Source organism: Delphinapterus leucas, chromosome 2, assembly GCF_059928025.1.
Source record: "Delphinapterus leucas isolate spDelLeu-1000000601 "Yukka" chromosome 2, BTC_Dleu_Yukka2, whole genome shotgun sequence".
Taxonomy (NCBI): Eukaryota; Metazoa; Chordata; class Mammalia; order Artiodactyla; family Monodontidae; genus Delphinapterus; species Delphinapterus leucas.
Genome location: NC_143130.1, coordinates 176,604,128 through 176,631,366, shown reverse-complemented (window position 1 = coordinate 176,631,366; position 27,239 = coordinate 176,604,128). Strand labels below are relative to the sequence as shown.

At 59.0% G+C, this 27,239-nt stretch overlaps 2 protein-coding genes across 11 annotated transcripts in view; one reads left to right on the top strand and one right to left on the bottom strand.

Moving 5' to 3' along the window:
• The first annotated feature begins 480 nt into the window (after window positions 1-480).
• DEGS2 (delta 4-desaturase, sphingolipid 2) lies at window positions 481-27,014 on the top strand. Of its 2 annotated transcripts, XM_022576104.3 has the most exons (3): window positions 481-612; window positions 17,046-17,788; window positions 19,605-27,014. In XM_022576104.3, the coding sequence occupies exons 1-3, from the start codon at window positions 531-533 to the stop codon at window positions 19,749-19,751; spliced, it is 972 nt and encodes a 323-aa protein (XP_022431812.1). In that variant the 5' UTR covers window positions 481-530; the 3' UTR covers window positions 19,752-27,014. The 2 variants fall into 2 exon arrangements, with proteins under 2 accessions (XP_022431812.1, XP_022431811.2); XM_022576103.3 differs by lacking the exon at window positions 481-612 and having other exon boundaries at window positions 5,567-17,788.
• EVL (Enah/Vasp-like) overlaps window positions 22,194-27,239 on the bottom strand; it is a 163,110-nt gene continuing 158,064 nt past the window's right edge. For all 9 annotated transcript variants that reach the window (XM_089908197.1, XM_022576099.3, XM_022576096.2 and 6 more), the window contains 3 exons: window positions 25,021-25,087; window positions 24,518-24,575; window positions 22,194-22,678 (listed from right to left, as the gene is read on the bottom strand). In XM_089908197.1, the coding sequence (XP_089764323.1) occupies window positions 22,641-22,678; window positions 24,518-24,575; window positions 25,021-25,087 (163 nt within the window). In that variant the 3' untranslated portion in view covers window positions 22,194-22,640. The remainder of the gene's footprint in view (window positions 22,679-24,517; window positions 24,576-25,020; window positions 25,088-27,239) is intronic.

Sequence of the window (27,239 nt, the reverse complement as noted above, 5' to 3'; positions counted from 1 at the left end):
ATGAAAGGAGTGGGTAGGGGAAGGGAGAATCGCTGTGGCGAACCTTTCCCGAGCCCCTTCTGTTTACCACCACTGTCGCATCCATTTAATCTCTACCCTCCAACCCCTGCCCCGTGCCAGGTGGGCGCTTTCACCGGTGGGTCTGTAGGGCCAGGGGTGGCAGGAGCGCGAGCGGCCCTGGGCCGCGGAGAGAACTGGTGCTCAGCCACCGGGGCGGGGGGGGGGGGGGGGCGGGCCTCAGTGAAACCGAGGGAACGGGGCGTCGCCACACAACGTGGGGTCCGGGGACTCTGCACGGGTTGCGTCCTAACAGTCTCATTTTCCAACCGAGGTAACTGAGGCTCCGAGGGCCCCGGGGACCCGCCTCTGCCCCGACACAAGACCGCGCCCAGGTCTGGTGGCAGAGGCGCTCCCTGGCCCCGCCCCCTGAGGCCCCGCCCCCTGAGGCCCCGCCCCGAGCCCGAACTGGTCCTCGCGCAGAGCAGGGAGACAGGTGGAGGGGAGCCCAGCCCTGAGCTCCCGGCGCCACCATGGGCAACAGCGCGGGCCGCAGCGACTTCGAGTGGGTCTACACGGACCAGCCGCACACGCAGCGGCGCAAGGAGATGCTCGGTGAGCTCGGGCCCCAGGTGGGGACAGCCCTGGGGCCGTCTGGTGTCCCGGGACAGCCCGAGCCCAGGGGTCGCTCCTGAGGCCCGGATGCCCAGCTAGGCCCTCCCCTACCTCTGCTCTAGAGAGGGTAGGAGCGCCACTCCTCCTCCCTCAGCGTCCCCGGCTCGGGGTTCCTGAGGGTCCCCAGCTCCGGCCTGGAACTCCCCTCGCGTCTCTGCCTCTGTCCTGGGATCTAAGACACGCGCTCCGCGCCTCAGGGGAGCGCGTTTCAGCTGCTCCATCCTGGCTGTGGGACGCGAGCCACTCCCAGGGCCGGGACCAGGGCTCGAGCTCTGGGGAGAGGTCGCAGCGCAGAGGTCGGCCCCAGGGACCGTCTTTGTACGGGATGCACCGCCCCCGCCTTCGAAGGCAGCTCCGCAGCCACCTGTCCTCCGCCGCATCCCGGGCTCCTATGTGCGCTGAGCGCCGGGGTCCCGGCGGCCCAGCCGGAGGAGTCGCCAAGCCCACCCCCAATCCCGGAGTTTAGGGCAGAATGAGCGCCTCGAAGGAAGCAAACGCTGAACCAGAGAGACAAGTTTTTAAAAAACAGACTGTACCAAAGAGTCTGTCCTTTTATTTTATAGCCTAATACACGGTGGCCCCCCTCTCTGTCGTTCAGTGTCCCGGGAGGTCATTTTTACCTACGTGGTCACACATCCTTTGGATTCACCCATCCTGATGGGCTCCATCCGTCTCTCAGGAAGACCCAGGGTGTACAGTCCTTTACCTGCAATTAGGGGTTAAAGGGCTCGCACCTCCAGAACAGCTTTTACTAGGTGCCGCCAAATCGCCTTTGCAGTGCCGGGCCAGCTTCCAGCAGGGTGGACACGTTCCCCTGCCCCAGAGTCCGTCGCCATTTCACCACACCCTCGCCTACACCTGGGGTTGGCAAACGTTTTTAATCTTTACCAAGCAGACGGACAAAACAATACTATTTCATTGTGGGTTAAATTTTTAATTTGATGATTGGTTTCAATGTTTAATTGGCCATTTAAATTTTTTTTTTCTCTTGGCTTGGTCTTTTGCTTGTTGGTGTTAGAGCTCTTTGTATAGAGGCTTTTAACCCTTTGTCTTATACATTGCAAATCTTTTTCCCTTTATAGTCACAAAAGCTTTTTTTTTTTTTAAATGCATTTGAATAGGTTGACTTTTTTTTTCTTTAGAATTTTCCCTTTGGTGTCTTCCTGCCCCACCCCAAGACTAGGGAAATATCTGTCCTATTACCTTTCAGACACCGGAGGCACTGAGCGGTTAGTGTATGACCGTGCCCTGCTGTTGCTGGGGGTTCAGGGCCTAGAGACCCCTGGGTGGGTCTGTAACGTCTGTGGTTTTCTCCTGTGACGTGAGCAGTAACCCAGCACTATTTACGCCTGCGAACTTCCTGCAGGTGGCTCAGAGGGCACTTGGTGATCATCTGGTCCTCCCTCCCCCACGGAGCACAGGCATCGTGGCTGCTGTCTCTCAGCAGTTTCAAGGCAGGGCTGTGTTTCCTTCCCCTCCCCTGGCTGTCCCCCACCTCCCCCTTACAGGACTCACTGGGCACCTGGCCCCAGGTGGAGAAGGCTGCGGGAGGGAGGTATCCTGGCCCATAGAGCTGCCTGGAGGGATCCAGACACTCTGGGTTGCAGACTTACTTTCCCAATCTGCATAATGGGCACCATCATCCTTTCTGGAGGAGCGGGTATGAGGATAAAAGGAGAGCTTGGGTGAGAAAGTGCTCACTGTGGTACCCAGCACACCAGGACATGGAGAATGATCTGTCTCTCAAGATGGAAGCCACGGACCCTGGAACCAATCCAGGAAGCATCCTGGACAGGGTGGCTGGGAAGCCTGGAAGACTTGGAGGAGAGGGAGGTGACTTGGGCCAGGGTGGGGACAGCACAAGTTCTCAAGGGCTGACTCTCCAGGGAGCTTTGCAAATTCCCTCTGTGCACTGGGTGCTGTGGATTCCTCCCCACGAGTCCAGTTTTGAGCTAATGAACTTGGAATGTGCCATTCCCCCTCCCTCTCAGGCATTTGCGCACGCTGTTCCTCCGCCTGGGGGACCTTCCTCGCTACTCTGCCCCACTCGCTCAGTTCTCCCTCCTGTGGGAATTACCCCCCCCCCCCCCACCGAGCCCGGGCCAGAGGAGGGTGCTTCAGGGGGATTCCCCTCCACCGCTCCAGCCCATCGGGTCCTTATCTCTCTGGGGCACGTTACGTGGCTCTAGACCTTGGCTGTGAGCTGATCTCCTGGCAAGGACAACACCCACTCATTTGTCATGTGACCCTGGGCAAGTCAATAAGCAGATGAGGAAACTGAGGTTTGATTGAGTTAAAAGGAGTGAATTGTAGCACTTTCTTTATGGAGTTGTTGTGCAGATTTTTTTTTAACTATCATTTTTATTTATTTAAAAAAATGTATTTATTTGGTTGCGACAGGTCTTAGTTGTGGCTGGTTGGCTCCTTAGCTGTGGCATGCAAACCCTTAGTTGCGGCATGCATGTGGGATCTAGTTCCCCAACCAGGGATGGAACCTGGGCCCCCTGCGCTGGGAGTGCAGAGTCTTAAACACTGTGCCACCAAGGAAGTCCCTGTTGTGCAGATTAAACGAGGTGGTGTTCATGCTTAGCCCAGCACTCAACAAAATGTTAGCTGCGATGATAATTATTACCTCTTGCAGAAAGGCCCATGTTTTCCCCAAGGACAGGGAATGCCTTTCCATCTCTGTTTTCCTGAAGCTTGTGCTGTTCTCAGCCTGAGGGAAATCCTCTCTTTACAGAGGAGGCCCCAGAGTGGGGCTCAGAGAGCGGAAGTGACTTGCCTAGGGCCACACAGCTCAGTGGCCACAGAGGCCAAGTCGGTGTTCAGGCAGGGATGTGCTCCAGTCCTAGCCAGCTGGCCGCTGTGGCCCACACCAAGCTCCTTGGGGCCTCTGGATGCTCAAGGATCCTAATCTTGAAGTCAGAACCCAGGAAGGCCTTGCGTAGAGCTGGTTGCCGTGCGCTTCGCGCAGGACCAAAGTCCGTCTCCAGATCCCGCCTGGATGGGGACGTGCCTTGCAGGCCAGGGTTGAGGCTCCCTGTGCTGCGAGGGCAGGAACGGAGCCGGCGAGACTCTGGTAACATTGGAGACCAGAGTCCAAGCCAGGTGTGCCCAGCGGAATAAGAAGCAGGGTTTGAATTTGTCTTTTCAGAAACAAATAGCTTTGTGATTTTTTGTTTTTTGTGTTTTACCATGTATGTGCCCTTTCATAAGTAAAAAAAAAAAAAATCAGGCGATCAAAGGAAAGCAGGGAAGTGAGACTCTGCAGTTGTTGGATTATTTGCTCACGAAAGGCCCTGGGGTGGGCGTAGGGGTCTCTGAGTGGCGAGTGGTAAAATCCAGAACTGACCTGGCCGACACTCTCAGGCACATTTGTGGAGGCTCTTCACCCAACCACAGAGATGCTGGAGCCAGGGGTGGAGGGCCGGCCAGCCACACAGCCATTCTCTCCCGCCCCTGTCCTTGCTGCAGTCAGCCTTCTCCTCGTCCTCCAGGCGGGCTGCAGCCTGTGTCCACCCAGCTCTGAGATTCCCACAGAAGAGAGAGAGGTGCCTCTCTCCCCTTCTGCCCTGAGTAGCCCGTCCTCCCCTTGAGCCAGCTCATCGCTGGCCAGAGCTGTGAGTCCTCTGATTGGCCAGTGGGCGGGGGGCTGTGATGGGCAAACCGCACAGTATCACATTGTGACGTCAGAGAGTTGCAGCTCTCCGAGAAAGGGGTGCTGTGATCCTAAGTTGGGTGGGGAGGGAGGGGTGCTGGGTGCCTGGGCACGCAGCAGCACAGACAATAGGTGATCCCTGGGACCCTATTTTTTAAAAAAATATTTATTTATCTGGGTCTTAGTTGTGGCATGTGGGATCTAGCACCCTGACCAGGGATTGAACCCAGGCCCCTGAATTGGGAGCATGGCGTCTTACCCACTGGACCACCAGGGAGTCCCTCTAGGACCCTATTTGAGCTGACTGTGTCCTCCCTGGCTTGAGTCCTCCAAGGGCTTCCCTTCCTAGAATCTCATCTCTGCTCTGCGTATTGGCACCCCCATGCTCTGGCCCCTGCCTTTTCTCCTTACTGTCTGCTCTCTAGCCACTTGGTGGAATATACCTGCCATCTGCCCATTTCCTACTTCATGGCTTTTGCAAATGCTGTTTCCTCTGCTTGAATTCTTTTTCCCTACTCTTCGTCTACGGAACTCCTATGCATCCTTCAGGTCTCAGCCTAAATGTCCCTTTCTCAGAAACACTGTCTAACAGCGCATGCCCTCACACACGGTATGCTGGGAAATGTTAAATAATCAACTGAATCTCTGGAGGGAACAAAAGACCCTGATTCGCAAATTGGCATTTGCCAATTTTTGTAGCTATTTCCATCATGGCCAATTTCAAACTACCAACGTGCATCGCTGCCCACTGAGTTGGGGAGAGGGCGGTATATTTGGGCACTTGACAGCGGCAGGCATAGGCTGGTTGCCCACACCACAGTCTACCCCCGTCTCTGCCGCCCAGCTATTCCTTCCCTATCCTTCCGTAGGGTGCTGTGCACTGTTACCTTGTGACCTTTGCTCCCATCTGTAATTCTACATTGATTTGTGGGGTGATAGCTTTGTCTGACTCTCCCACTCAACTCTGAGCTTCCCAAGGGCAGGGCCGGGCCCACCTCCACCAGTGCTCTTCCCAGCAAGGCTGAGTGAGGCAGTAGGCACCTACCAAAGCTTGAGCATCTCTAGTCCAACCTGCCACGACCGTCGCAGGGTTTCCCTCCCTCCAGAGGTGCCAGGGACCTGTCAGCCACAGCTCAGAGCATGCGGTTTAATCCTTGCCAGCTGGAGAGCAGGGAGTCATCCCGTTATTTTTTTCCCCTCCAATCTCTCTCTCTCTCTCTCTCTCTCTCTCTCTCTCTCTCTCTCTCTCTCTATTTATTTATTTGGTTTGCTGGGTCTTAGTTGGCACGCAGGATCTTTAGTTGCCGCACACTGGATCTTTTTAGTTGCGGACACGTTGGATCTTTAGTTGTGGCATGTGAACTCTTAGTTGTGGCCTCTGGGATCTAATTCCCTGACCGGGGATTGAACGTCGGCCCCCTGCATTGGGAGCGCACAGTCCCAGGCACTGGACCACCAGGAAGGTCCTGAGACATCCCGTTTTAATGGGCATTTCTGAGCTGATTAGTGAGGCTGAGTGTTTCTTCCATGATTTCACTGTCTTTCTCCTTATGTGAATTTTTGACTCATGTCCTTTTTCTATCTGAGGAGCCCTTTTCCTGGATCCGTAGGAGTCTTTTACGCATGACTTGTGGTGGCCCTGCTTTTGCCACATGTAACAAGAATCTTCCCATGTCTGTCCCTTGTCTTTTCACTTGGAACTTTTTTTTTATTTTTTGAGGCGGGGTGCACACTGCACATCATGTGGAAACTTAGTTCCCTGACCAGGGATCGAACCCGCACCCCTGCATTGGAAGCGTGGAGTCTTAACCACTGGACCGCCAGGGAAGTCCTAACGTTTTTTTCATTCGTTTTGTTTCTCTCCCCCACTCCTTTTTTTTTTTTTTTTTGGCCTTACAGACATTTGCATTTTTTTTTAATGCAGGGCAGGTCCCTGGGAAGTTAGGCCCCTTGCCCAAAGCTCACCCAGCCTGGTCAGGGTTAGGACAGGGCTGTAACTTGGTGACTCCGGCCTGCGCCTCTGTTCCACCCTCTTCTCCACGCGGGACCTGAAGAGAGCCTGTCCCCCCTCCTGTCCTCCCCGGCACGTGACCCACGGGCAGTCACCAGCTCCCGTGGCCCCTTCCTCTCCTTCCTTCCGCCTCCGTACTGATGTGTGTGCTGTGCCTTCACCTGGCCTGCTTCTAATCCACATTCTTTCATTCGCACCAGCTTTTATGAAGTGACTTACATGCCATAAAATTCACTCATTTTAAAGGAACAGTCCAGTGATTTTTTAGTAAAGTTACACAGTCTAGTTTTAGAGCCTTCCCCTCACCCCAGAGGTCCCTAGGACCACTTGCCGTCACTCGGCAGCCCACCCTGTATCCTTAGAGCCACTCCTCGTCCCTCGAGTTTCGGCTCGAGTGTCACGGGGCTCAGTGTGTGTGTCCTAAGCACGTCCTAGTCGGGACACACCCCTGTGCCCCGCACGTGTGCCTCCCACCCCCGCTGAGCCTGCGAGCCCCTCCCGCCTCTGGGGCCTGGGGCCGGCTCAGCCCAGACCTTCGGCAAATATTTGTCCGGAATCAAGAGCAGGTTTGGCGGGAGGTGGGTCAGTGATTCCCGAAGGCACTTTGGGCCGCTTCCCCGGTTCCCCCAGAGCACCGCCCACACTGACCAGCCAGGCTTAGGCTTGCCTTTGGGCTCCCAAACCGGAAAGGAGGGGGCGAGATGGGGCAGGGCAAGGCGGCTTAGGAAGCACTGGGGCCAGAGCTGCGGGGGGGAGCCGTTTAGGAAGGAGGGGATGAAGAGGGCTTGGTGCCTTTGCTGGAGATGCTGTCAGAGGACAGGTGCTCAGCCCCTGGGGGGAGAGGGAAGGTGCTCCGCACGGGGTGGCTTGTGGCGGGACAGGGTCAGACAGGCGCTGGAGGCAGGTGGGCACAGTGAGCTGACCGACACGATGGAATGTTCAGGCTGGAGAGCGCTTGGTGGTGAAAGGCGGTGACAAGGCCCCCCTGGAGCCAGCGGGACTGTCCTGCGATGTCACTTGACCTCCCTGGGGAAGCGGTCAGGGTATCTAGCCCTAGATGGTGCCTGGCCCGGGTGCGTGGAGGATCCAGAGTGGGGAGAAGCCCCGTGTGCTCCTGGGAGCCCTGGAGGAGGCCGGTGAGAAGGGACCTCATCGCGGCCGGTCAGCAGGGGCTGCGCGGGGACCCTCGGTCCCTGCGGAGGGCGAGGGCCCGGCAGCGCCCCCTGCCGGGCTGCCTGTTTCTGCCGTTTCCTCCCCACCACGCCTGGCCCAGCAGGATCTGTCAGGAATCTTCTGGGAATAACCTGGTGTCCACGGGGAGACTGTTCTGTGGGGTCAGCGTAGGGCAGTGGGGTCAGGCTGCTTCCCTTCAGGCAGGCTCCTCTGCTGAGCCCTCTGGGTCCTCATGAACAAGTCCGCCACGTATGTAAATATATGTAATGCACGGAAATGTTCCCATCTGCTGGAGCCAAGCTCCCCAATACCTCGGGGCCTGCGGCCTCCTCTCCATTGTCCACCCGAGGCCCATGTGCCCTGGGGAAGGCCCCACCTCCAGGCCCTCACAGCCCAGAGTTGTCAGAGTGGGTGCCTTAGGGATGGAGAGTGAGGAAGCTGGCCCAGAGAGGGACAGGGGCTGGCCCAAGGGCCACAGCAGTTGGACTGAGCCAGGCTGCAGTGAGGCTCTCTTGAACTGGGACCCAGGATTTTCTCTGGGCGCTGTGCCCTGACGATGTAGCCCAGCTCCAGGAAACAGCTCCTCTCGGGACTGAGGAATCCCTGTGGACTCTGGAGGAGCCAGTGGAAAATTAGGTCGTTTCTCCATGTGGTGGAAGCTCTGCGTGCTTATCTCTAAGATGGGGGGACAGTCCCCTCCTGGGCAGGGTGGTGAGGGCTGCATGAGGAAGTGTGTGTCAGACGCCGGGCACGTTTCACCTGCTGAGCACCACGTCCACACCCGGGCTCCGGCCACATCCACGGGCCTGAAGGCGGGGGGTCCTGAGGTCAAGTCTTGGCTCTGTCGGCCTCGCCCTGCCTTGTCAGACCCTTCCCTGGGCCTCCGCCCCTCCTTTCTGTGTCATGCCTGGACAGTGTGGCTTCTAGCAATGGTTGTTTTCGTGGGCAGCTTGCCTTGGGCCCCGCCCAGGCTGCTGCTGGAAGGCCATTTGCATGGGTCTGTTTGTCTCTGGTTCCATGTGGCTGTCCATGCGGGCTCCAGGCTGCCCCACTGGAGCAGAGAGCCCTTGAGGCGTGAGTGTCCTAACCCAGCTTCTCTGGTGCTCTGTGCTGGAGGCCTGAGCGAGCAGGGTTCCCCCCCGACATCAGCTGAGATCCCCCAGGGGGGCAGAGCCTGGTCAGGCTGGGCCAGGTTTGGGTGTCCAGCCAGGCCCAGAGGACTCCTCGTGGGGCTGCCAGGGCACTCTCGCCCTCCTCCTGGGCATCCCACCTCTCCTGGGGCCCAGAGAACATGGAGCCAGCAGCTTTCCCCTACCCAGCCTCATCCCTGAGCCCCAGAAGAGGCGCCCCTCTGTCAGGCCAGCACCCCCTGGCCTTCTCCGTGACCCCCGCCCCGCATCTCTGTCCTCTCCTTCTGCCATCCGCTGGCCCCAATCTCTCCCATCTCAACCCCCGAGCCAGGCCTCCCTCCCCAGGCCTGCGCTTGGCCTCACCTTCTCACCTCGCCTCCTGCTGAAACGGTTCTTGCTGGGGCCCCCAGGGCCTTGCTAAGTCCAGCAGGTGCCTGTCCGGCCTTCCTTGCCGTGACCCTCCTTGACCCCCCGGCAGCTGGGCACCCCCAAGCCCACGGCTCCATTTATCCCAAACCCGACTGCACCCAGTGACCTCATTAGGCCCGCCTGGCTGGAGGGCCCCAGAGCATCTTCTCAGGGAGGCCTCTAGGCCTCCCGCCTCCTAGGGACCTAGAAGCCCTGGAATTGAAAAGGTTTGATGTTTGCTGTTTCGTTTGAGCGAAGATGGATCTTCGTCCAGCAGGCGTAGATGAGCTAGTGAACCAGCCTGACCCTGCTCACCAGCGCGGCTCGGGTGGGTCCGGAGGGGCCCCACTCCTTAGATGGCGCCTTCCTGGGGTCTCTGCTGAAGGCCAGGGGTGTTCAGCGAGGTCTCCGAGCCGTGCCACCCCTGGAATCCGCTGGGCTCCTAGCTCCCTGGCCACTGTCTCTGAGCCCCCACTTTAAAAAAAAAAAATTTTATTTATTTATTTTTTTTTGTGGTACGCGGGCCTCTCACTGTTGTGGCCTCTCCTGTTGCGGAGCACAGGCTCCGGATGCGCAGGCTCAGCGGCCATGGCTCACGGGCCCAGCCACTCTGCGGCATGTGTGGGATCCTCCCGGACCGGGGCACGAACCCGCGTCCCCTGCATCGGCAGGTGTACTCTTCAACCATTGCGCCACCAGGGAAGCCCCTGAGCCCCCACTTTTGACTCGCCTGGCTTGCTGGGGCTCCTCCTGCCTGCACTGTGGTCTGGACAGGGCCTCCGGGCAGGGTGGAGGTGGTCTGGAGCTCACGTGTTTGGCCCCTTCTCGGGATCGCCCCTGAGCTGCCCAGCATCCGGCTTGTGCGTGGGCCACCTTTTTCCGTTGCTTCCAGCAGGATGGCTGGGCCTAGTGACTATCGTGGCCGGGGAGCTTGGGGCCTTTGCTCATAGGTTAAAGCAAGCCTGGGGCCAGATCACCTCCAAGAGCAGCCCACAGCCCCAAAGGTCAGAAATGGGATGTTTTTTACTCTCAGATCAGAAAACTATTTAATAACAACAGTAGTAACAGCTCCCAGGGCTCAGAGCTGTCATCCCAGCCTCACCAGAGCCTGGATGGGCAGGTCGGGGTGTCACCCCCATTTCCCAGATGTGGAGACCTAGGCTGGGGCAGTGCTGTGGCCTGCCCAGTCGGCCAGGGTGAGGGGCTGGGGACCAGGCACCCCAGGCTGTGTTGAGGCCGCACCCGAGCTGAGGGCGGCTGAGTCCCTGGGAAACTGTCAGGAAAGGAGGAAGGGGCGCCAGGCCAGGCAGGGAAGGGACACCCAAGGATGTTCTCCTTTGCTTCCACTCATGCACGACTTACTGGCCTTGTATGACAGACGGGGCACCAGAGGCCCACCGTCCAAGGTCACAGCTGCTGGGCTCTGTCACTGCCCTTGCCTCTGAGGGGTACGGAAGTGGCCTGTTTGCTGGCCTGGATCCCTGAGCTGGGGTGCTTGTCCCTGCTGGCTTGCCAGTCTGTGCTCACCTGGTGCAGGTGTGGCCTGCCCCAGGCCTGGCCTCCTTCCAAGGGGAAGATGGAGAGACCTGCCCTGTGGAGGCTGGTGGCCTCTGGCTGCCTGGCTGAGCTCCCAGGTGTGCCTGGGCAGGCGAGGGCCCGGACCCTTGGAGGCTGGCGTCCAGAGGCCACCTCTGGTGGGCGGGAGGCTGATGGAGCCCTGCGGCCTGTGGTCCCAACCTGACATTCAGGTATGCAAATGTTCGGGAACTTTGCACGTGATTTCCTGGGCACTGGGTGAGAACATTCCCGAAGGCTGGGTTGCAGGCACATCCTTCTTCCCCTGGCCTTCGTGAAGACACTTCTATCCTCCCCTGCTCCACCTCACTGTGGCTGCTGGATTCCCACCCCCTCAGGCCTCTCAGCCCTACAGTGGAAGCACGCATCTTCCTGGGCACCACTGAGGCCCGCCTTCTGAAATGTGCCCGCTCACTCTGACCCCCTTTGGCGGCAGGAACAAGCTGGGATGAGGCTTGCCCCCTGCCCCCCTCCTGAGTGGGGCCAACCCCCCAGGTTGGGGTCCTTTTGTCTCCTTTGCCCCGTCTGGCAGGGCGATGCTGGGCGAACGTCATGCTGGCTGGTCCACCTCGGCCGAGGCTGGCGGGCAGTGGCACCCTTGAGGGGCAGGGTCGAACGTGAGTTGCCGCTGCGCCCAGCGCCAGGCCAGTGCAGGGATGGGGTAGTGAGGTCAGCTGGGCTGTCAGAGCCCCGGGGTTTCCTCATCCCCCGTCCAGTTGCTGTGTGTTTCCTAGAGCTGCAGAGACAAATGACCACAGACAACGCGCTTGTTATCTTACGGTTCTGGAGGTCAGAACTCTGACCCGGGTCCCACTGGGTGAAGTTTCTTCTGGAGGCTCCAGGGGGGGAATCTGTTTCCTGGCCTTTCCAGCTTCTGGAGCCGCCTGTGCCCCTCAATCTTCACAGCTAGCGAGGCCGGTGGAGACCTTGCACATCCCCAGACCTCCTCTCCTGCTCGCTTTCCCACTGTCCCGAGCCTGGGATGACCGGGATACTCCAGGCTCTCCTTGCTGTTGTGAGGTCAGCAGACCAGCACCCTGGGTGCAGCCTGACTTCCAGGGTCCCTCAGAAGCTGACCGATTCACAGGGGAGTAGGACCTGGACATGTTTGGGGGGCTCCTGTTCTGCCCACCCCAGTTGCCAGTCTCTCCCTCCACCTTGTGAGCTGGTTCCAGGCGGCGGGGGCCTTGGCACCCCCTTCCCTGCATCTTCCTCCACCTGCCTGGGGCAGCGAGTACCCTTCGGGGCCTCTGGTGTTTCTGGGACAGCCAAGTCGCCTCCCACACGCAACGCAGGGACAGCCCACTTGGCCGCCGTTGGGCCATGTGGGCAGGCCCGGGAGGAGAGCGCTATGCAGCCTAATCCCACCACCGCTGTCCCCAGCATACCCGTCTTCGGGCAGCATCCTGGCCGCCGGCCTTCACGGTGCACTTTGTTGGGTGGTCGTCATAAAGCGCAGATTCATCTGGGTGTCCGCTCCCGGCCAGTCAGCCTGAGCTTTCCGTGCCTTATCTATTCATCCTCCCAGTGACCTGTTTATGGTTCAGAAACGAGCCTTGGAGCTGACGTAACCTGCTCGGAGCTGGGATTTTTTTGTTTGTTTGTTTTTTTCTGCAGTACGCGGGCCTCTCACCACCTCTCCTGTTGCGGAGCACAGGCTCCGGACGCGCAGGCTCAGCGGCCATGGCTCACGGGCCCAGCCGCTCCGCGGCATGTGGGATCTTCCCGGACCGGGGCACGAACCCGTGTCCCCTGCGTCGGCAGGCGGACTCCCAACCACTGCGCCACCAGGGAAGCCCCGGATTTTTTTTTTTTAAACTTAAAAAACAAAATTGTGGGAAAGGATAACATAAAATTTGCCATTTTAACCGTGTGTGAAACATGTGATTTGGGGGCATTCATGACTTTCACGGTGTGGTGTAGCCATCACTACTATTTCCAAAACTTTTTCATGACTCCAAACAGAAATTCTACACCCATTACCAGTCACTGCCCATCGCCCCCCCGCCCCCCCAGCCCTGGAAACCTCTACTTTCTGGTTCTGTGAACTTGCCTGTTCTAGATATTTCACGTAAGTGGAATCGTACGGTATGTGGCCTTTCCTGACTGGCTTCTTTCACTCGGCATCACGTCTTCAAGGTTCATCCGTGTCGTATGCAGCCCGCGGTAGTCCTTCGTGCCTGTGTTTTGGGCGGCGGAGGTGCTGCTAGTTTATTTGGGAGTCAGTTCCCGGGAGCAGGATTGAGGGAGCCGGCACTGTGCCAGAGAAGCAGCGAATTCAATATAAGAGCTTTTAAAACTGAGGCATAATTGACCTATAGCATTATATTAGCTTCAGGTGATTTTTTAAAAAAAATTTTATTGAAATATAGTTGATTTACAAGGTTGCGTTAGTTTCAGGTGTGCAGCAAAGTGATTCATTTATACATACATATATATATATATAAATACATATATATATATATATAATTTTTCTGCATTCTCTTCCATTGTAGGTTATTACAAGATATTGAGCAGAGTTCCCTGTGCTCTACAGTAGGTCCTTGTTGCTTATCTATTTTATATATAGTAGTATGCATATATATATATAAATTTTAAAGAAGATGTTGGGGGTAGGAGTTTATTTATTTATTTTTGCTGTGTTGGGTCTTCGTTTCTGTGCGAGGGCTTTCTCTAGTTGTGGCAAGCAGTGGCCACTCTTCATCACGGTGTGCGGGCCTCTCACTATCGCGGCTTCTCTTGTTGAGGAGCACAGGCTCCAGACGCGCAGGCTCAGTAGTTGTGGCACACGGGCCTAGTTGCTCCGCGGCATATGGGATTTTCCCAGACCAGGGCTCGAACCCGTGTCCCCTGCATTAGCAGGCAGATTCTCAACCACTGCGCCACCAGGGAAGCCCTGTGTACATATATTTTTTAAAATATTTACTTATTTGGCTGTGCCAGGTCTTAATTGCGGCACGCGGGATCTTTAGTTGCGGGATGCGGGCTCTCAGTTGCAGCGTGCGGGATCTAGTTCCCTGACCAGGGATCAAACCCAGGTCCCCTGCATTGGGAGCATGGAGTCTTAACCACTGGACCACCAGGGAAGTCCCAGTAGTGTGTATATTTTAATCCCAAACTCCTAATTTATCCCTCCCCCACCAACATAGTGATTTGATATGGTATACTGTGAAATGATCCCAACAAGTCACTATACATAGTTACAAATTTTTTTTTTCTTGATGAGTTCTTGGATGACAAGTTCTTTTCTTTTTTAATAGACCTTTATTGGAGTATAATTGCTTCACAGTACTGTGTTAGTTTTTCTTGCACAACTGAATCAGCCATGTGCACACACATGTCCCCACATCCCCTCCCTCTTGAGCCTCCCTCCCACCCTCCCTGTCCCACCCCTCTAGGTGGTCACAAAGCACCGAGCGGATCTCCCTGTGCTATGCGGCTGCTTCCCACCAGCCACCTATTTTACATTCGGTAGTGTATGTGTGCCGATGCTACTCTCACTTCGCCCCAGCTTCCCGCTCCCACTCCAAGTCCTCAAGTCCATTCTCGATGTCTCCCTCTTTATTTGGATGAGAAGTTCTTGATGAGAACTTTCAAGATCTACTTTCCTAACAACTTTAAAATATGCAACACAGTATTAATAACTACAGTCACCATTCTAGAATCACATCCCCATGTCCTACTTATTTTGTAACTGGAAGTTTCATTCCTTCCTAAGGCTGAATAATATTCCATTGTGTAGAGAGACCGTATTTTGTTTAACTCCTCATCACTTAACAGACACTTGGGCTGTTTCCACCTTCTGGCTATTGTGAATAGTTCTGTGAACATGGATATGCAAGTTTCTGTCTGTGTCCCTGATTTAAATTCTGTGGGGTATATATTTGGCAGTGGAATTGCTGGGTCTTATGGTAATCCCATGTTTAACTTTTTGAGGAACCACCCAGTTGTTTTGCACAGTGGCTGCACCATTTTCCGTTCCTACTAGCAGCACACAAACAAGGGCCCCCATTTCTCTGCAGCCTCGTCAGCGCTTGCTAGTTTCCGTTTTTCGAGTTTGGCTGTCCTAGCGGCTCTGCGGTGGGATCTCACCGTCGGGCTGGCCGCATCCCTGTGACTGCTGCTGCTGAGCACCTCTTCATGTGCTTAGAGAAACAGGTGCACATCTTTGGAGAAATATCTATTCAAGTCCTTTGCTCATGTTTTATTGGGTTGTTTGTCTTTTTGTTTTTGGGTTGTAGGATATCTTTATATATTCTTGTTACTAAACCCTTATCCAGAGCTGGAATTTGAACCCTTTCTGAACGCTGCTCCCTTCCACCCCCCCTGGAGATGCTGTGGCCCCCTGGGCCCCTCTTAAGCAGGGCTGTGGTTTATTGCCAGGCCTGGGCTTGCTTGCTCTTTCCTAGGTTCTGCTTTGACGCTTGTGCTGTGACCGCCATCCTCCGGGACCTGATTAGGTGGTGTCCTTGGCAGCTTCGGGGAAAGCTCCCGGGGTCAAAGGGCCCAGGCAGTTTTGCCGAGCTTGGAAGCCTGGGGGGTAGCCCCAGCAGTAGGGGGAAGGAGGCTGGAATGGGAGCCGGGGGTAGGGGTGTGAGGTTTGGCCGCCTCCCCTGGCAGGCTGTCTTGAGGGCTGTATAGCACCACTGCCCAGTTGGTCGGAGCCAAAACCACCGTAGCCGCCAGATGAGGTGGAGGCTTGGTGGGCGTGCTGGTGTGTAGATAGCAGGGGTGTCGGTGCTGCCTGGGGGATTCTGTGGGCTTCCTGGGCAGAGGTTCTAGGATGTGGGAACCCCGACTACCGCCCCCCGCCCCGACATCTCCAGCAGACGCGGGCTGTCCCACCATCAGGCTCCAGGACCGGTATGTGGAACACATACCCTGTGAGGCACATCCTGCCCACACTGTGTCACACTGGGACACAGAGGCCCAGAGAGGGTGGGAATGCACCATGGCCACACAGCAGGATCAAGACTGACCTCGAGATGGGCTTGTGGCACCACCACAGCTTGGGCAGGAAGACTCTGAGCCTGAGTCTCCCCTCTGGGGCAGAAGTCCTTGTTGTGTTTCTCCTTGCATACCCCCAGGGACAGGCAGCTCACCACCTATGAGGCAGCCTGTTCCATTGCTGGGGGGCTCTGACAGAAAGTTCTCTGGGCTGGGAGGAAGAAGGCAGCCCTGTCACATACTTCCATTCTGAGTACTAAAGGGCAGCGACTTCCTGGGTCACTAGGAGGGAAGCGTAGGCCAGGATTCAACCTTGGCCTGGCCAATTCCATTTGGGGCCCAGCCTCTGCTGCAGCCCTGGACACCCTCTTCACAGGCCAGCCTGAGGCCGCCCAGCTGCTGGATGGGTAGGAGGGGCAGGCACTGAAGGCACTGGAGATGGGTACTGACTGTCCTAAGGGTGCCTGGGACGAGCCCCGCCGTCGCCGGCCTGGATCCCAATCTGTGTGTCAGGACGCTGGCTCCACCTGAGGGCCTGTCTCCTCTGCCAGGGAACCAAGGGACACAGCAGACCTGGAGTGGGAGGGTTGACTGTCCCCTTGAGCATGTGATGCCCCCCGGCCCTGTCCCTCCGTGCCCCTGGATACAGCACCAGCTGCTTCACCAGCCTTAAGCCTGCCAGCCCCCTCCCACCAAGCAGAGGTTTCTAGAAGGCACTGCTCTCTTGCCCCAAGGCCCCCACCCCACCCTGTTCTCTTCCGGCTGCCTCCTCGGCTGGGAAGGCCCTCCCTGCTTGGGCAACTCCCACTGCCATTGTTTTTTCCTTTTCTGTAAAACAAAATACAGAAAAGTACAAAAGATACAATAACAAACACCCACCACCCAAAATTAGTGTATTCAACGTTTTGTCATATTTCCTTCAGATCTTGTTTGTTTTACGAACTGAAACACCGAGACAAAGCCAGAGCCCTCCGCATTCCCCTCCCCCAGCCGCCCTGCCCCCTCCCAGGGGCCCCCCCGAAGAGTCTGCTTGTGGCTCTCGGGCTCCCTGGAAGCCCGCAGCAACCAAGCAACAGTACACAGCACCGCGTGCGCTGAACCTGTGGCTCTCAGCAGCTGTTCTGATTTCGGGAATTATGTTTCTGTGGCCCATGCTGACGCCTGCTCTTTGTTTAGGCTGGTGACAAAGACCCCCACCCTGGGGAGTCTCCCCAGAGCCCCCTGGGTGGTGGGGGGAGACGGGTCTGCCTGCCTCCCTCGGCACGAGCACAGGCGAGGCTGCTTCTAGGCCCAAAGCCGCAGTGCCAGATCTCAGAGCGACTCTCTGTGTCACTGCCTGGGGGCTTAATGGATGGTGGAGGGAAAGACAGGGAAGATGGCAGGAAAAATTTAAGGAGGGAGGAGGGGAAGCATACATCTGGGACCCACGCGGCCAGCGCCCCCTCACCTTCTCTCCCGGTCCTCCCTGCAGCCAAGTACCCGGCCATCAAGGCCCTGATGCGGCCGGACCCTCATCTCAAGTGGCTGGTGCTGGGGATGGTGCTGGCGCAGCTGCTGGCCTGCTGGCTGGTGCGGGGCCTGGCGTGGCGCTGGCTGCTCTTCTGGGCCTACGCCTTCGGGGGCTGCGTGAACCACTCGCTGACGCTGGCCATCCATGACATCTCGCACAACACGGCCTTCGGCACTGGCCACCCTGCCCACAACCGCTGGTTCGCCGTCTTCGCCAACCTGCCCTTGGGTGTGCCCTACGCCTCCTCCTTCAAGAAGTACCACGTGGATCACCACCGCTACCTGGGCGGCGACGGGCTGGACGTGGACGTGCCCACGCGCCTCGAGGGCTGGCTCTTCTGCACGCCGGCCCGCAAGCTGCTCTGGCTGGCGCTGCAGCCCTTCTTCTACTCGCTGCGGCCGCTCTGCGTGCACCCCAAGGCCATGACCCGCATGGAGGTGTTCAATGCCCTGGCGCAGCTGGCGGCCAACGCCACCATCTTCACCCTCTGGGGGCTCAAGCCCATGGTCTACCTGCTGGCCAGCTCCCTACTGGGCCTGGGCCTGCACCCCATCTCGGGCCACTTTGTGGCTGAGCACTACATGTTTCTCAAGGGCCATGAGACCTACTCCTACTATGGGCCCCTCAACTGGATCACCTTCAACGTGGGCTACCACATGGAGCATCACGACTTCCCCAGCATCCCGGGCTGCAACCTGCCCCTGGTACGTGGCCATGGTCGCAGGGCTGCGATGGCACCTTAGTGGGAGGTGGGGGAACGCGGGGAGGGCTTTGGGCCACACTCCGGCCTTTCTCTCGTGCTGATCATGGGATGGCTACGTGCTCACTTGGGGTCCCCAGGGGAGAAGGAAAGGCCACCTGGCACACGGAGTGCCTGGCTGGAGAATAGGAAGGTGAATTCGGGGGGGCGGGGCAGGGGCTCAAGGGGCATTTTACAGTTCAGGCCTCTTGGTTTAATGAAGACCCGTTTGAGCACAGCTATGATATTCACTGGCTGGCTGTGTGTCCTGGGGCAAGCCGCTTGCCCTCTCTGTGCCTCAGCTTTCTCTCCTGTAAATGGTGCAGCAGTAACGATACTGCAAGTGAAGCGCCTCCCCTTCCTGACCCTGTCCCTCCGCATTTCTTGTCACTGCCCTGTGACCCTCCAGGGGCCCCCTCACAGCACAGAGAGGACAGGGTGGGCCTTGCCCTTTGTGACCCAAGGGGCTTGGCCCGAGCTGCCTCAGAGTGGAAGCCTCTGGGCTGGCACCTCTGTCTTGGGAGATCTGGGTTGGAGAATTTCTAAAGAAGAAAGAGGGAGGGGGAGGAGGAGGGGGGAGGGGGGAGGAGTTGTTGTCGTTTTGGTCTGGCACTGGTCGGTTAGAGCAGAAGTGACCGCGCACAGGGGGTTGGAGATTGTGGTCGTGGGAAGGCTGAGTGTGCGAGACTGTGTGTACGTCTGTGTGCCCGCATTCCTACACGTGATTAGGTGTGCCTGTCCATACGTGCATGTCTGTTCACCCACTCGTGTGCTGGAGTGCGTGTGAACACTGGTCTGGGTGTGGTGTTTGTGCCGTGGCCCACGTGACTCCGGAGTCTGACAGCCTGTGTGTCCACCCTGGCTGTGCAGGCCCCGCCCCCCCCCCCCCCCCCCCCGCCAATGGTACTGAGGTCCTGCTCTGTGCTGGGCACCATCTCACCGAAGCCTCACCACAAGCCTACACAGCATTTCAAGCCCATCACGCCCACTTCATGGACGCGAAGGGAGAGGCTCAGGGAGCAGGGGTCTCTGACGCAGGAAGCAGCAGAGCCAGAATCTTGACCCAGAACACTCACAGAAACAGCTGCTGTCAGCTGTGAGCCTTTCCTTCTCCCAAGCAAAGTCAAAGGCTCCCTGTTCCTGCCGTGCGTGTCACCTCATCCCCCTTAGGCCCCCCTTTTCAGTTATAAAGCAGGCCCTGTGCACCTGGTGTGTCCTCTGTGGGGGGAGGGGGAGGCCTTCCCTGCAGTTGGTGTGCACGTAGGTGCTGAGGCTGGAGCACTTCTTGGAGGAGGCGGGCTGAGGGTGTCAGGTGCAGAGAGGGGCAGGGAGCTGGAGGGGGAAATAAATCAGCCTCTCCTGAGGCTGGCAGTATGGTGGAAGCCAAGGTCAGAGGGGTTTGCAGGTCCGAGAGGGCACCGAACGCCAGGCTGAGGCGCGTGGACGTGACCTTGGTTCAGCAGGACTTGGCCACCCTGAGGCTCCTGGATCAGAAACTCGGGGTGTGGGCTCCGGGGAGGGGGGTGTGCATTTTAACTCCTCACCCCCATTTGGGGCAGGGGCCTCAGCGCCTCTTGGTGCCCCCGGCCAATGGCCCCTCCGCCTTTGGGCAGCGCCGGGCAGCCTCCTGCCCGGCTGGCCCGTACACGGGTACCCTGGGAGATGACAGGGTTGCGCATGTGCTCACGTGGTCTGTGTGCTCACGTGTGTCTGCGCGCACGTGCGCCTGTGGCTGTGCACGTGCCTGTGTGCGGCCTCTGACCCATGTGCCCTCTCCACAGGTGCGGAAGATCGCGCCCGAGTACTACGACCACCTGCCCCAGCACTACTCGTGGGTGAAGGTGCTCTGGGACTTTGTGTCCGAGGACTCCCTGGGGCCCTACGCCAGGGTGAAGCGGGTGTGCAAGCTGGCGAAGGACGGCCTGTGAGCCCGACGGCCGGCGCCCCGAGAGCACGGACCCTGCTGCGCGCGCCTCAGTGCCCGGTGGGAGCAGGGCCTGTGCTCTCTGTTTGCTGCCCGGCCTCGCCCCGCCCACCTGCAGGGCTGGCCGTCACCTGTCCCCAGGGCGTACAGTGCCCAGAACTGGTTTGGCTGCATTTGGTTCCCGCACCCTAGGCTGCTGTTCTTGTCCCCCTGGAGTCCCGAGACCACGCCTGGAGACAGCGGGCACGGGTGGCAGCCTGGAGAGGCTTGGTCTGCACGGGGACTGGTGACCGCAGGCCGGGCCCTCCCTTTCAGGACGTCATGTGCGAGGCCTGGCCCGGCGCTGGGTGCCCTGTGCCCAGGGAGCTGATTTCTCTGGCGTGCCCATGCCCTAAATTTAAAGCAGCCTGTTTTCAAGTCCACAGAGGGTGCTTCCCAGGAGTGGGCTCGGCTCCTGGCCAGCAGGGCCTGAGGCCACGCTCCTCCCTCTGGGGCAGCCTTCCCCGGGGACCCTGTCATTGAGTGGCCGGTTTTGGGGGTGTGGGCAGAGATGAGATGCACGTGGTCCTCGGGCCACGTCCCTGCTCCCGCCACAACCCTGCCCCCAACCCCCGCGCCTGCCGAGCTCCTGCTGCACCTTGGGGCCCTCACCCCCACCAGCTCAGATGTGGGGCTTGAGGAGAACAGGTACCACAGGCCGCTGGACCGACGCGTGACTGCCCAAGTGAGCTAGGGCTCTGGCGGAAGCTGGCTGGTGTCCTCGGTGTCTCTGCGAAGTGGGATGCGGCTCGTCCAGACTGTGCGGAGGGCTAATGGCCCAGCTGAGAGGTGGGGAGGCATCGCTGGCGCCAGCTCCTTGGCCCGGGGGCTGTGTCGGGGTGTGGGTCCTGGTCTTCCAGAGGCAGGCGGGCAGCAGGAGGGATGCCTGGGCGAGGCCCTCCCTGCCAGAGGAAGCGGCCGGGCCAAGACGGCCTCCCTTTGGAGCCGTGAGGCTGGGGAGGCCGAGGACCATGGCCCAGGGGTGGGCACGGCGGGGCTGCCTTAGCTGGCCCGGGAGAGAGAGGGCTGGTAGGAAGGCCCAGCTGGGAGGGGAGGAAGGTCTCAGGTGCCTGAGACAGGGCAGTTGCTACGCAAAGGCTTCCTGCTCAGGGCTGGGAGTGGCCTCGCGTGTGCCAGGCACCCCTGTCCCCGGGTGTTCTGACCACTGAGATGGCCCGGGGAAGAGGCCCTTGGACTGGCTGTGGGAGGGCAATGCGGCTCTGAGCCTGGACAGGCGGCCCCTCCTTGTGCACACACGCTGGCCTGGGCCCAGGGGAGCCCCAGAGAGCCCAGCTGAGCCTCGCGAGCTCTCCGTGTCCGCCAGCGAGCTTATCTGCCGACGGGACGGTCACGGCTGGGCCTCACCCAGAGCCGAAGGTGGGCCCAGGGCAGGGGTCTGGCACAACTCTCTCGAGAGGCAGCTGCCCGGGAAGAGGGGAGCACCCCCTCGCCACCTGCCAGGACTCTCTCCCCGAGGCCCCGAGGCGACAGGGTTCCTGGACGGCGGGAGGCAGAAGGAGCCCGGGAGAGCCGCTCATGGAGCTGTGTGTGGGTTAAAGCCGCTCACCTCCCAACCAGCAGAACAGCCCTGTTCCTGTGTCCCAGGGTCGCTGGGAGCACTCGGTGAGACGGTGTGTCCAGAGCCTGGCCAGAAAACAGTCCCGCTGTCACGAGCCAGACTGGGGGCCCTCCTCCCGTGGCCCCCAGAGGACGGCTGGGCCAGCGCCTGGGCACACTGTGCCATGGCGCCTGCGTGATAGTCAAAGGAGGCCAAAGCCTCTCCACTGGCTGGGGCGCCCGCGTGATAGTCAAAGGAGGCCAAAGCCTCTCCACCGGCTGGGGCGCCCGCGTGATAGTCAAAGGAGGCCAAAGCCTCTCCACTGGCTGGGGCCTCCCTCACTCCTGGCTCAGGGGCAGCAGTCGCCAAGGCGGACAGCCAGACCCTCTCTGGCTCCAACGGGGGCCTTGCGCGGTCTGAGAAGTGCTGGGAAGTGCCTCAGGTGGGCACCCGGGCTGCCCCTCCTGCCACGGAGGCGGGGACCTGTGCTCCTCCCTGGGGGCTGCAGGAGACTCGTGGGGCAGGGCCGAGGCCTTCCCTGCCCGCCTTGCTGGGCCCGAGTCACGGGGCGCCCCTCTGCGCGGCGGGGAGGTTAAGCTGGTGCCTCCTCCCGGCCCTGCTGATGTTCCAGGCGCCACTCAGAGCCCGTCTCCCTGGAGGAGGCCCCGGGGGGAGGCTCCTGGGCCCCCCGCCGGCAGTGCCTGAGCTGCGCAGCTCAGCGGCCCGTCCCCCCTCGCATCTGAGTCAGCCCAGCCTCGCACCCACGGCCGCCACTGCCGTGGGCCCTTCCCCCAAAAGAGGCCTCCCCGGCCGGGAGCCGCCAACAGCCAGCGAGTCGGAGCCGGGGTGTGGACGGTAAGCGTTTATTACCACGTGCACACAGACCGCCTGGTGCGTGGATGGACCCCAACCACCAGGACGCTGGGAAGGAGCCACGTGGAAGCGGCCGCTGCTCCCGGTGGCACCTAGGAGAAAACTTGAAACCATCTAGCGAGGCGCGTGACTGACTCGGGGTGTCTTCTCTATAAACCGAAAGGAATGTACACTTAAATAGGCAAATATAAAATACAAAAAAAAGCGACAGGCCTGGTGTGCTGTGTCAGGTTGAATCTAAAAAAATCCAGGAGCTGAACTTTTTTCCTCATTTTAATATTTTATCACAGGTTAAGACTTTTAAACGAAGCACATCCTAGCTTCAGTGCGTGCTCGTGTGTGCTGGAGGCCTGGGCGCTGGGCTCCTTGCTGTCCCCGCCTTCGGCTGGACCGGGTCTCAGGCGGCGTCGGGGGCCGAGCGACCTACGATGTGCTGATCCCACTCAGCTCCTGCCTGATGGCTGAGGGGACAGGGCGGGACAGGAGGCTCAGGCGCCGCTCGCCGGCCTGCTCAGGTCCTGCCTGGGGTCTGCCCCGCTCTGTCTCCCGAGAGCCGCCCCGCTGGCCCCCAGGCCAGAGGGCAAGCAGCGCAGCGGGCTCCGGCCGACTCCGGGGTGACAGCAAAGCCCTCTGTGGGTCTCATCTGCCGCTTCTCGTGAGCTGGCAGTCCCTCAAGGATGGCACTGCCCCTCCCCGTCAGAGTCGTGAGCTGGCAGTCCCTCGAGGATGGCACCGCCCCTCCCCGTCAGAGGACGAACCGGTAAGGGGCAGGCAGGCAGCCCAGCTCTGGTCGGAGGACCGTCAAGCCCCCCACCCCGCCCCCAGGGGCAGCATCAGGTCAGTGACCTTGAGCAGGGCGGAGGGCTCCCACGCCCTGCCTCCCGGGCCTGGGCTCGCCCCATCCGGAGGGGGCCGGGGCTTCTCCCCACTCCTCTCCCCAGAGTCCTCCCCCAGATGTGAGCCTCTGCCCAGACAGACCCCAGGGGGCCTGCAGCCGAAGGCCAGGAGAGAGAGCTAAGGGCCGGGCCTGTCTCCAGCAGCAGGGGAACGAGGGGAGGGTTCCAGGAGACCCCCAGGGCCCACATCTCCCCCAGCCTCTCAGCCGCCCGCCCCAGAGGCTGCGTCCACCATGGCCGCGCTGTGGCAGGTGCAGAGACGGGGGCCCCCCACACCCACTGGCTCCCTCCGTCGAGGCCTGTGCCCTCTGCTCGCTGGCTGGCTGGCAGCCCTGCTTCGGGCCCCACACCAGCCCTGGCCCTGGGGCCACACAAGCAGCCCTCCTGAGGTGGGAGTGCCCAGCATTAGAGCAGGGTTAATAGTTGGCCTCTGTCTCCTCTCTGGCTCTGCTTTCTCTTTTCATTCATTAACTCCGTATCTGCCCATCCCAGGCCTGTGGGGGGACTGGGCAAACAGGAACTGAGTGCTCTCCTCTGGGTCAAGGATGGGGTGTGGCCGTCACCCAGCCCTGGGCAGGGGTCCGGCTCTGCTGGCACCCCACGCAGGTTCCCAGCCGCCTCTCCTCTCTCCCATGTCTGGCGGCCCTCCGCCACCAGCGCCCAGCAGGTGGGATGGGGAGGGGTGTGGGCACCAGGCTGTGCCTCACTGCTCTGTCGGGCGGAGCCAGCCCGGCCCGAACCTTTCCTTTTCCTCTGGCTCCAGATCTGAGCCAGCGGTATCAAAGGCTCCGGTGGGGACCGGAAGGACGGATGTGATTCACTGTGACGAGGCCCTGCCTCTGGAGCCACGTGCCTGCTCCCTCAGGCCCGGCCAAGCAGGCTGTGAACTAGGTCAGGCCCATAGGCAATTCTGTGGCTTCCTGGACCCCTAAACCTCTGGGCAGGCAGCGGTTGCCCCTATAACCCCAAACCCAGTGACCAGAAGCGGCAGAAGAAGAAGAAGTAATTAAGTCCACGGATGCCGAGCTAAGCAGCAGGTAATTCAGGGCTGCTCTGGGCTTGGGAATGCCCTCTCGCATCTTTCTCCTCGACACAGGCTAATCCTGGGAAGACTCGGACTGAGGCGGTAGACCAGCAGGGCGTCCCCGTCCTTAGACAAGGCGCTTAATCTGAGTCTCAGTTTGCTCAGAGACTCGGGAGGGTGGTGTTGGCCGCTGGGAGGAAGACTGACCCCCGCCCCCACGCTGGTACAAGGCCCAGGCCTCCTGGCCCAGGACGGCCTCCCTGGCTGGACCATCCTGGACCCCTGCTTGGCCGCCCTGGGCGCAGGCAGGCCTCCGTCTTCAAGGACGCTGGGTGCACCCCGGCTCAGGGCGATGCCGGGGGTGGGGGCCCTCTACTCACCGTCGATGATCTCCTCCTTCACTTTGTGGAGCTCGCGGACCACCTCCTCGAGGATCTCCTGGTGGGAGCAGAGCCTCGGAGTGAAGGGACAGACAGCAGAGGAGAAGTGGCCTTGATCGAGAGGCAGGGGCAGCGCCACAACCCTCACCCCTGCCCATGTCACCCCGTGTTCTCGGCTCCCTCCCCAAGCTGGGGAACTGGGGAACGGTGTGTGAGTGGGACATGGGACACCCTCCCACGCCTGAGAAATACTCAGGAGGAGCCGGGGTGCCAGGAAGGGGAAGCCCCAGATGCGGGCCGGGAGCGCCCAGAGCCTTTTCCTGGTGAGGACAGGGGCAGGGGGACCAACGCTGTGCGTGTCCCCTCCCCCACCGCCGGCTCCCGACTGCTGGCAGCCGCATGTGGCCCTCTTGGGCAAGAGGGCGGGCCTGCCTGCCCACGCGGCCCCGACAAGTCCCCAGCCTCTGGCTCCTTCACAGCCTCTCCGGGAAGGACACACTCACCTGTTTCATCCGGTCTAAATCTAAGGCATCCAGGGCCACGTCGTTTACACTTCCCGCCGGCTTCATCCTGGGGAGAGGGCGGCAGGGTGCGGTCAGGTGGGCGTTGGGGCCCGGCAGGCGCCCCCGTGCTGGGAGACCGAGCGGTGCCCCGGCGCCTCCCCGCTGCGGGCCCAGCCCTGCCCTCTCCCATCGTCCTTCACACGCTTTCTGCTTCTACCTCCGGCCGCTCCTTAGCTACCTGAAAAGGACTCCAATGCCCTGTCTCCACCTCGAGAGGGGCTCATGGATACTGCGACCATATTTCCCAACCCAAGAGTCAGGACTTGGGGTCTTCTGACTTGACAGCTCTCACACAGAAGCAGCCACGTAAGCGGACAGCGTCACATGCTGCCTCCCCTGGAAAGGGACCCCGATAAGCTGGTCCTCAGTGAGGGTCTACGTTCCTGGCTAGACGGAGGCTTGGGGAAAACCAGTAACGATGGCATTAAATACGAGACAAAATTGCAAAAATCTTAAACACTCATCCTAAAGGCACCCACTTCCGACACAAACACGTGTCCCTGGTGTTGGTAACCGGCTCTGGTGTGTAATTACTTCAGGAAACGTCCTTGGATGTGGTTTTGCTCGTCTCAGGCAAAGGTTTCAGTTTTGGGGACTGTCCTCTGATGCTTCCGAACTAAGGTTAGCTGGTTTGAAACTTAATGTCTCTTGCACATGAATCCTCCCTGGAAAATCTTGGCAGGGAATTCCCTGGCGGTCCAGTGGTTAGGACTTGCTGCTTTCAGAGCCGGGGCCCAAGTTCACTCCCTGGTCGGAGAACTAAGATCTCACCAGTGGAAGAGAGGAGGGGAGGGAAAGACAGAAGGACGGAAGGAGGGAGGAAGGGAGGAAGGAAGGAAATCTTGGCAAACGCTCGTCTAACCACCTGGCCTTTCAAAGCAGGACCATGGTGCTGAGGGTACACTTTCTGGATCCACTTTCTGTCCCCACGTGGAGAGAAAGGCAGGTTCAGGGAAATGATATGGCTAGAGCCAGCTGCAGGGATCGTGGATGTGACAGCTGGCGGACAGACACTGACCTGGCGGACTGGCATGGCTACCAGGGGTCACTGTACAGATTAGGTCCATCTGGGGAAATTGGGGGCTGGTGTCCTCCACAGTGAAGGAGGACAAGCATGAAAGCTAAAGTGCCGGTGCCGCCGCGATGGAGAGCAGTGTGGAGGGGCCTCAAAGAATTAAGAACGCAATGACCACACGAGCCAGCAATCCCACCTCCGGGTACACAGCCGAAGGGAATGAAATCACTGTCCCAGGAGACAGCTGCACCCCCATGTTCACTGCAGCGTTATTCACAACTGCCATGACACGGGAACAACCCAAGGGTCCGCTGACAGATGAATGGAGACAGAAGATGTCATGTCTGTATCTGTGTGCGTGTGAGTATATGTACACACACGTGTACATACGTACATCACACGGTTACATAATGGAGTATTCTGCCACAAGAAAGAAGGAAACCCTGCCATTTGTGACAACATGGACATTATGCTAAGTGAAATAAGCCAGACAGAGAAAAACAAATGCTGCATGATCTCACTTATATGTAAAATCTAGAAAAACCAAACTCAGAAACAGAGCGTAGACTCGTGGCTGCCAGGGGCTAGTGGGTGGCGGCAACTGGTGGAGGTGGTCCAAGGGCACACACTTCCGCTAATAAGATGGGTTCCCTCTTGGGGGTGTAACGTACAGCACGGTAACTATAGTTAACGAAACTGTATCGTATGCTTGAAAGGAGCGAAGAAAATAGATCTGAAAGTTCTCACCACACACGTACAAAAAAAGGTAACTGTGTGAGGTTATGGACGAGTTAACTTACCTGACTGTGGTAACCATTTTACAATACATACGTATATCAAATCACAGTGTGGTACATCTTGAACTTACACAACACTAGATGTCAATTATATCTCAATAAAACTGGATTAAAAAAAAAAACCACTGAATGCTATGTAAATAAAATTTTAGTGTCCAGTGCACAAAGCTGGGTTAAAAAAGAAAAGAAAAAGTGCTCCTGCACCCCTCCTGGATGAACTCAATAAAGAGACTCAATAAATGTGGTCCTGACTGAGTCTGTAAGTAACTTTGCGTCCTGATGTGGAAAGACGTCAGGCCTGAGATCCCTGGATCCGTCACACCCATCCTGTAGTTTCAAGTCCCTGT